The sequence below is a fragment of the Palaemon carinicauda genome, chromosome 20, assembly GCF_036898095.1.
Source record: "Palaemon carinicauda isolate YSFRI2023 chromosome 20, ASM3689809v2, whole genome shotgun sequence".
NCBI classification, from domain to species: domain Eukaryota; kingdom Metazoa; phylum Arthropoda; class Malacostraca; order Decapoda; family Palaemonidae; genus Palaemon; species Palaemon carinicauda.
The window spans coordinates 103,577,716-103,587,715 of NC_090744.1; the positions used below are offsets into that span (position 1 = coordinate 103,577,716).

General features: G+C 28.1%; 1 protein-coding gene across 1 annotated transcript in view; it reads left to right on the forward strand.

Moving 5' to 3' along the window:
* The window catches only part of LOC137660022 (uncharacterized), a 153,592-nt gene that overhangs the window by 59,863 nt on the left and 83,729 nt on the right, over positions 1 to 10,000 (forward strand). Inside the window, exons 8-9 of the mRNA XM_068394752.1 lie at positions 7,680 to 7,815; positions 9,467 to 9,591. Of these exons, the coding sequence (XP_068250853.1) occupies positions 7,680 to 7,815; positions 9,467 to 9,591 (261 nt within the window). The remainder of the gene's footprint in view (positions 1 to 7,679; positions 7,816 to 9,466; positions 9,592 to 10,000) is intronic.

Below are 10,000 nucleotides of genomic sequence, written 5' to 3' on the forward strand. Positions count from 1 at the left end.
GGTTTGACTACTTCCTCTCACTTCAAATAATAAACTTTGGAATTTAAGGAAAGAGAAAGAAGTTTTTTTTTTTTCATTAAAAGAGTTATCATTGCATATCTAGGGCACGAATGATCTATAATAAAGAATATTTCTTATCTCAGAATATTATTATCTTATCTTAATTCTCTTGCCCCCACGGAATGGATAGGGAGGGCTTCAATGAATTCACGTCATAGGTCTCTTTCTTTGCCCTTACTCTGTCTCTGAGCTCAACTCAACTCTCAGATCCTACATCCTTCCGTGTTGTCATCAGCCACGTTTCTATTGGTCTACCACGTCCTCTGCCTTCGAAATATTAGATTATAAAAAGCTTTCAGTAAAAATATTTTGCAAGCTTAGATCGAATATATTTCTTTAGAGGATAATCCTCTTATCAAAATTCAGCAAAAAATGAATTAGCAAACTCATTGAACGAATGTTTCTCTAGTCTAGAGGATAATCCTGCTATTAAATATCAGTAGGAAAATGGATTGTAAACTTATTGAACGAATATATTTCTCCAGAAGATAATCCTGCCACCAAATTTCAGTATATAAATAAATTGTAAACTTATCGATCGAATATATTTCTCCAGAGGATAATCCTACTACCAAATTTCCGTATAAAAATGGATTGTAAACTTATTGAACGAATATGTTTCCCTAGATAATAATCCTGCTATCACATTTCAGTATAAAAATGGATTGTAAACTTATTGAACGAATATATTTCCCTAGATAATAATCCTGCTATCACATTTCAGTATAAAAATGGATTATAAACTTATTAAACGAATATGTTTCCCTAGATAATAATCCTGCTATCACATTTCAGTATAAAAATGGATTATAAACTTATTAAACGAATATGTTTCCCTAGATAATAATCCTGCTATCACATTTCAGTATAAAAATGGATTATAAACTTATTAAACGAATATGTTTCCCTAGATAATAATCCTGCTATCACATTTCAGTATAAAAATGGATTATAAACTTATTAAACGAATATGTTTCCCTAGATAATAATCCTGCTATCACATTTCAGTATAAAAATGGATTGTAAACTTATTGAACGAATATGTTTCTCTAGATAATAATCCTGCTACCAAATTTCCGTATAAAAATGGATTGTAAACTTATTGAACGAATATATTTCTCTAGATAATAATCCTGCTATCACATTTCAGTATAAAAATGGATTGTAAACTTATTGAACGAATATATTTCCCTAGATAATAATCCTGCTATCACATTTCAGTATAAAAATGGATTGTAAACTTATTAAACGAATATGTTACTCTAGATAATAATTCTGCTATAACATTTCAGTATGAAAGTGGATTGTAAACTTATTGAACGAATATGTTTCCCTAGATAATAATCCTGCTATCACATTTCAGTATAAAAATGGATTGTAAACTTATTAAACGAATATGTTACTCTAGATAATAATTCTGCTATAACATTTCAGTATGAAAGTGGATTGTAAACTTATTGAACGAATATGTTTCCCTAGATAATAATCCTGCTATCACATTTCAGTATAAAAATGGATTGTAAACTTATTAAACGAATATGTTACTCTAGATAATAATCCTGCTATAACATTTCAGTATGAAAGTGGATTGTAAACTTATTAAACGAATATGTTTCTCCTAGATAATAATCTGCTATCAAATTTCAGTATAAAAATGGATTGTAAACTTATTGAACGAATATATTTCTCTAGATAATAATCCTGCTATCACATTTCAGTATAAAAATGGATTGTAAACTTATTAAACGAATATATTTCTCTAGATAATAATCTGCTATCAACATTTCAGTATAAAAATGGATTGTAAACTTATTGAACGAATATATTTCTCTAGATAATCCTGCTATCAAATTTCAGTATAAAAATGGATTGTAAACTTATTGAACGAATATATTTCTCTAGATAATAATCCTGCTATCACATTTCAGTATAAAAATGGATTGTAAACTTATTGAACGAATATATTTCTCTAGATAATAATTCCTGCTATCAACATTTCAGTATAAAAATGGATTGTAAACTTATTGAACGAATATATTTCTCTAGATAATAATCCTGCTATCAAATTTCAGTATAAAAATGGATTGTAAACTTATTGAACGAATATATTTCTCTAGATAATAATCCTGCTATCACATTTCAGTATAAAAATGGATTGTAAACTTATTGAACGAATATATTTCTCTAGATAATAATTCTGCTATAACATTTCAGTATGAAAGTGGATTGTAAACTTATTGAACGAATATATTTCTCTAGATAATAATCCTGCTATCAAATTTCAGTAGGAAAATGGATTGTAAACTTATTGAACGAATATATTTCTCTAGATGATAATCCAGCTACCAAATTTGATTAAATGAAATTGCTTTCAAGAACACAGGATTACAAGCACTTCAAGAAATGATTTGCAAACGTACTGAAACGAGCATATTTCTCTAGATGATAATCCAGCTACCAAATTTGATTAAATGAAATTGCTTTTAAGAACACGGGATTACAAGCACTTCTTGAATGACAATCAGCGAATCAAGGAAGGACACTAGCTCCCTCACACACACAGCTGAGCGCTCCATTGCAACCCTACTTCGGACTGCGATGTTGCAGAGCGCTGTGAGCTGATGTTAAAGGCACGTTGCCAGGGGATTTACTCTTGTAATCTAGTCTTATGTCTCCCGGTTACCTGATAAATATTGACACTGCTCAATTTGTACGATTCTTTGAGTTCATAAGGATGGATTTTGTTTTTTATTTATGGATGGATCCGTTTTGATTTATATTATTCGATTACTGTTTACTGAAATGTGTATCTTTCTCATTCTAATTATGCTTGTATATATATATATATATATATATATATATATATATATATATATATATATATATATATATATATATATATATATGTATATAAATTTCTAGCGAACCCGTAGTCTCTAAATTTGTTTATATTTTTGAACGATATTATGTTGATTTTCATCCACACACATATGTGCATATATTTAAACACACAAACACACCAATATATATATATATATATATATATATATATATATATATATATATATATATATATATATATATATATATATATATATATATATGTGTGTGTGTGTGTGTGTGTGTGTGTGTGTAAACTTTTTAAGATTCATCTTTTTCTTCAGCAATTCATGCATACTGTGTAATGCATATTTGATTTCACATTATTATTATTATTATTATTATTATTATTATTATTATTATTATTATTATTATTATTATTATTATTGTTGTTGTTGTTATTATTATATGCTAAGCTACAACCCTAGTTGGAAAAGCAGGATGCTATATGCTCAAGGGTTCCAACAAGTAACATAGCCCAGCGAGGAAAGGAAATACAGAAAAAAAACTACAAGAGAAGTTTAAGAACAATGATAACATTAAAAACTCATTTTGTTATTAAATTCTAAAAGATTCAAAGAAAACGAATAACACCAATGAATACACATACCTTTGTCCAAATAAAAATTTATTTTGCTTAACACATAAATAAGGCTACATATTCTGGTGCATCCATTACATAGAAACTTATTAAAATTTCTCACTAGCTTATAAGAATGATCCCAGATAATTACATATCATTCATTCATTCATTCATTCATCATTCTTTCATTCATATCATCTTGTACAGTTGGAAGCAAAAATTCCTGCACACCTCGCTCTGAGGAAGTGCACCTGTTTGGTTACTCTCCGTGTAGTAAGGGTGTAACATTATGCGCATTTTTGGATAGAGGTGTGACATGGATTCCTGTATCCAATGGGATCTAACGTGCTCTCTTCACTGGCAAAGTAATTCAACGAGTGTTGACAGACTATTGAATGTTACTGTACAATCAGTGATAAGATCTCCTTACTTTTTTTTTAATTGTCTTACTTTTTTTTAATTGTCGTATAAGATATGGTTTATATATCTGGCGATAGACGTTAGGTGTCTGTACGACTTATAAATTATCAAGAATCTTCATGTTTTAGAATTATATTCTTTATAGGTAATAAAATGAACCCTTTCGTTAGGCATATAACAATTGCCTTCACCATTTTGGTAGCATATCCTCCATTTATATGTCTAGGTAATTTCTTAAGGTATTTCTCTCTAATTACGGGTTTTATGCTTTTCAAGTTATTCAAACTAAAGGGTTATGTGCGACTTTTGAGATTCTAGTCTGCTTCAGATCAAAGTAAACTACACATTTGTATTCATAATAGAACATTTCATTCATGAAATACCGATGTATACGCTTTCAAGAATAGTCTTGACCTTTATAATGAATAGAATATATAACAGTAACTTTAAATCATCCTTGGATGATTATCATATTGATATATTACCAATATTCATGTTTTTAAAAATAGTGTTAGCCTTTATACCGAATAGAAAATATAATGATAATTACTTTAAATCATCCTTTGATGATTATCATATTAATATATTACCAATATTCACGTTTCTAAACATAATTTTAACCTTTATAATGAATAGAATATATAAGAATAATTACTTTAAATCATCCTTGGATGGTAATCATATTAATATTCTTCCAATATTCTCGCTTTTGAAAATCGTCTTGACCTTTATAAAGAAGAGAATATATAACAATAATTACTCTTAATCATCCATGGATAATTATCATATTAATATTCTACTAATATTCGCGCTTTTGAAAATAGTGTTAAATCATCCTTGGATGATTATCATATTAATATATTACCAATATTCAGACTTTCGAGAATCATACTTGACCATTATAATGAATGGAATATATAACAATAATTACTTTAAATCATCCATGGAGGATTTAAAGCAATTTAATATACTACCAATATCCACGAATTCAAAACTGCCCTTGACCCAATATATTAAAACAACGCATACTTCAAATCAATTATGAGAAATCCTGGAAAGCATCAATAAACCCCAGCTTTTGTAAGACCAGTAAATTCTCTGGCGGAAATAATAGGATTTCCATAAGCGTTCCTGGAAGGTCTGAAATGAGATGGAGAAAGCCATGTTTACCTAAAACACTTCACTCCAGCTTTCTAATATTGTTTGTTTTCTTTGGTCTTGGTTTGGCTTTTCATCTTCGAATTAAATGTTTTCTATTTGAGTTTTTAAGATCTTCCAAATTATTGGGTTTTTGGAAGAGAGGAAAGTTCTTTTTATTCAGATGTAATTTGTCACTTTTTAATTCTTTATCTTTGGTCTTGGCTTGACTTCCCATCTTCGAATTACATATTTTCTATTTGAGTTTTTAAGATCATCCAATTTATTGGATTTTTGGAAGAGAGGGAAGTTGGGCCCTTTTAATGGAAATTTTGAATCGGTAAAGCAGGATGATATAAGCTTAAGGGCTCCAACCCGGGAAAAATAGCCCAGTGTGGAAAGGAAATAAGGAAATAAATAAACTACCAGAGAAGTAATGAACAATTTGAAAGAAATATATTAAGAACAGTAACAGTATTTAAATAGATCTTTCATATATAAACTATATGAATTTAAAAAAAAATACATAGGAAGGGAAATAAGATAGAAATAGTGTACCCTCAAGCAAAAGAACTCTACCCCAGGACACTGGATGACCATGGTACAGAGGCTATTTATATAGATTGCAGATCTTAATGTATTAGCAGAAGAGACTGAGCGAGAAATACGGTTTTTTTTTCTGTTTTTTAATTATTTTTATTATTATTATTATTATTATTATTATTATTATTATTATTTGCTAAGCTACAACCCTAGTTGGAAAAGCAGGATGCTATAAGCCCAAGGGCTCCAACAAGAAAATACCCCAGTGAGGAAAGGAAATAAGGAAAAACTACAAGAGAATTTTAAGAATAATAATAATATCAAAATAAATATTTCATATATAAACTATAAAAACTTAAAAATAACACGAGGATAAACACTTCAAAATAATAAGAAGAGAAACAAAATAGAATAGTGTACCCGGGTGTACCCCCAAGCAAGAGATCTAAGGTTTTTAGCGTAATAATCATTTCGGCAATTTATCTATTACTACAGGTATTTTAGACGGCACGAATTGCAAACCTAATGTTTGTCTTTGTATCTACTGACTTTTCATAATATTCCGAATATTTTGATAAATAATAGAGAGATTTCGTAATCCTGCTTGATATTGAGAGACGAGTAATTACATGTAGATATTGATCAATTTAGGCAATGAAACCCTTCTATTTAGGAAACGAAAATACAAATAAGAGGATAACTGGTAGAAAATTTCCTGCAATTAATGTTGTTTGATAAAAATAATAACATTTCTTAATGTCTAAAACTAAATTTGGAAAATTAGGCTTTATGATGATAATACAAAGATTCTATATTTCCGGGATAATTGTACGCAAAACAATTGACAATTAAATTATGCATTTTTATAAAATTTTCTTTGATAGATATTAATGAAAATTTTCACCTTTGAGGTTTAGTAAAATTACACGCAATCAGTGAAGACATGAATTTAATGAATTCACCTTTGAAGTTTTCGAAAATTCCTGACAATCGTTGAAGACATGCATTTAATGAATTCACCTTTGAAGCTCAGTAAAATTACAGAAAATCTGTAGAAATTGGATTAATGAATTCATATTTCAGGTTTTGTTAAATTACAGGAAATTGGTGAAGACATAGCTAGAACTTTAGATAGAACTTCAAAAGTTCAAACTTGCAGCAAATGTTTTTATGTTGAACAAGCTTAAATTTGTCTAATTTTGTATTTTATATATGAAAAATCTGTTTTAATGTGGTTACTGTTCTTAGAATATTTTATTCTGATAATTCAATACTTCTCATGTAGTTTATTTATTTCCCTATTACCTTTCCTCACTGGGCTATTTTTTACTCTGTTGGAGTCCTTGGGCTTATAGCATCCTGCTTTTCCAACTACACTGTTAAAAAAAACTATTTTTGATCGGAAATTCTCCGTAAAAGTATACTGTTCTCAGCCGTATTTCAGTAAAATACAGGCGACCGTAATTTTTATCCTAGTTTGTTATTATGTTTTAAGGGTTGGTGACCGTAATATCATTCCTTTACGTCAAAATATACGTTTCTAATACGGTAAATGTCTGGCAACATTTATTTCAGGATTTTTACTGTTTATTTACGGAAAATTTTTAACAGTGTGAGGTTGTAGTTTAGGTAATAATAATAATAATAATAATAATAATAATAATAATAATAATAATAATAATAATAATAATAATAATAATAATAATAATAATAATAATGATTATATAAAGAGACTAGGGTTCGGTACGAATGTGAGATAGAGACTTATATGTATGTATATATATATATATATATATATATATATGTATATGTATATAATAATAATAATAATAATAATAATAATAATAATAATAATAATAATAATAATAATAATACTGATACTGCTACTACTACTACTACTACTACTAATAATAATAATAATGATAAAATAATAATAATAATCATAATGATAATCAGCATAATATATATACATATATATATATATATATATATATATATATATATATATATATACATACATATACTGTATATTATTACCATTGTTCTTCCATTTCAGAACTTCTGCATGCTACCCGAAGACGAGATCAAGCTTCGCCAATGGGAGAATCGACCGCGGCATGCCTTAGTGACGTTGGCCCCGCTGTCTGCTATTTGCCCGGATCTCAATGTTAAATATTCCCTGGAACTCGATTGTAAGGGAGAAGAGAGTTTAGTTGGATTTGTGTGTCCCAAGATTTCGTTGATTTATATTATTTTTGATCAATGTTTGGTTGGTGTGTATGTGCGGAGAGAGAGAGAGAGAGAGAGAGAGAGAGAGAGAGAGAGAGAGAGAGAGAGAGAGAGAGAGAGAGAGAGAGAGAGAGAGAGAGTGAGTTTGATCTTGATAGCTTAGCTTTTTTTTCAATAACAATTGTTCGTTGCTTTTAAACATATACTGTATATCTGTATACGTATGTGTATAAATATATGTTTAGATATACGCACACATATATATGTGTATATATATATGTATATATATGTATATACATATATATATATATATATATATATATATATATATATATATATACACATACATATATATATATATATATATATATATATATATATATATATATACATATATATATATATATATATATATATATATATATATATATATATATATATATATTATAGAAACAGAGTGTGTAGGCCTATTGGAATTTTTTTTGGAAAGGAAAGTGTCTGGTTTGGAGTGAAAGTGGAAGTTATAGGGCCCTTGTAAGGCATTTCCCACATGCATTAGTCTCTATAGACTAGTTAGGGACCTCCTTAATACTAAATTATATCAAAGATATTTAAGGATAAAGAGAATTTTTCAAATATGTATAAACATGTATATGTATATTTATGTATATATGTATGTATATATATATATATATATATATATATATATATATATATATATACATATATGTATATATATATATATATATATATATATATATATATATATGTGTGTGTGTGTGTGTGTGTGTGTGTGTGTGTAGTTTTGTGTATTTGAATAAAGTAATTAATGTAGGACGTTTTTTATTCTTTGCAACAGGAAAGAAATTGATTTGTCTATTTTTTTAATAAAAAGCAAAATATATTTCTATAGATATAAACAATAATTATAACTCTTATTTATGTCCCGATGTTGGATAATAATAATAATAATAATAATAATAATAATAATAATAATAATAATAATAATAATAATATTTTGGGAGTAGACCCTCTTTTAAGCAGGTTTTATTAAAAGTGATTGCTGCCTCAGTGGCGTTAATCTTGTAATTAACTTTTTCTTGACAATGAGCAGAAAACCTTCTCACTGCTCGAAACCGGTTGAGTCGAAGGATGTGTTAAACTTAACTCCACGTAATTTATAAATTTTGTATAAAAGTGACAATTACTTTGTGTGCACTAACATTGTAATAGTGTTTTATACTTTGTACATATTATCTGTACTTTTACAATGTGTTGTGATATATTAAAGACAAATTGTGAATGATATGGTCTTCATCACCTTCCTATTGATATGTCCCTTTCCCAGTTACTGACGGATTGTTCAAATGAAGAGAAGAAGATAATAAGAACAATAGAAAAAGTTAATTACAAGATTAACGCCACTGAGGCAGCAATCACTTTTAATAATAATAATAATAATAATAATAATAATAATAATAATAATAATAATAATAATAATAATAATAATAATAATAATAATAATAATAATAATAGTGAATAGTTATATTAACACTCATAATTACATGTTTTATTAAAGTGTATTCTTATTTTCATGCTGGTAATATATTTCAGATCCCAGAGTTACCGAAAAAATCCTTACGACAGCCGTGGACCGTCTCTCTATCAAACCCACGATGTCTTTGGATCGGGAGAAATACGGTTCGCATATCCGCTTTACCGTCAAATGTGAAATTGAGGTAAGATATATTCATTACCTCTGGCAACGAAGTTTGAAGGAGGTTATGTTTTACCTCCTGTTTCTGTGTGTTTGTTTGTTTGTGAACTGCTTCCTGGCCACAATTTTAATCGTAGAGTATTGAAAATTGCAGGGATTAATTGTTATGTGAAAAACAGGAAATTATTAAATTTTAGAAAGTCAAAGTTGAAGGTCAAGGTCACGGTCGAGCAAAAGGTTGAGAAATAAGCTACTGCGACGGAGGTCTCCGCTCTACTGAGTGCTCCTCTAGTTAATAATAATTTAGACCTGACTTTTTTCCTTATTCGTAATATGGGTTGTTAACTTATCAATAAGGTTAAGGTAGTTTTCTCATGGTATAAGGTAAGGTGGAGGGTGAAAAAAAATCATATTTTTTCAATAAATACATC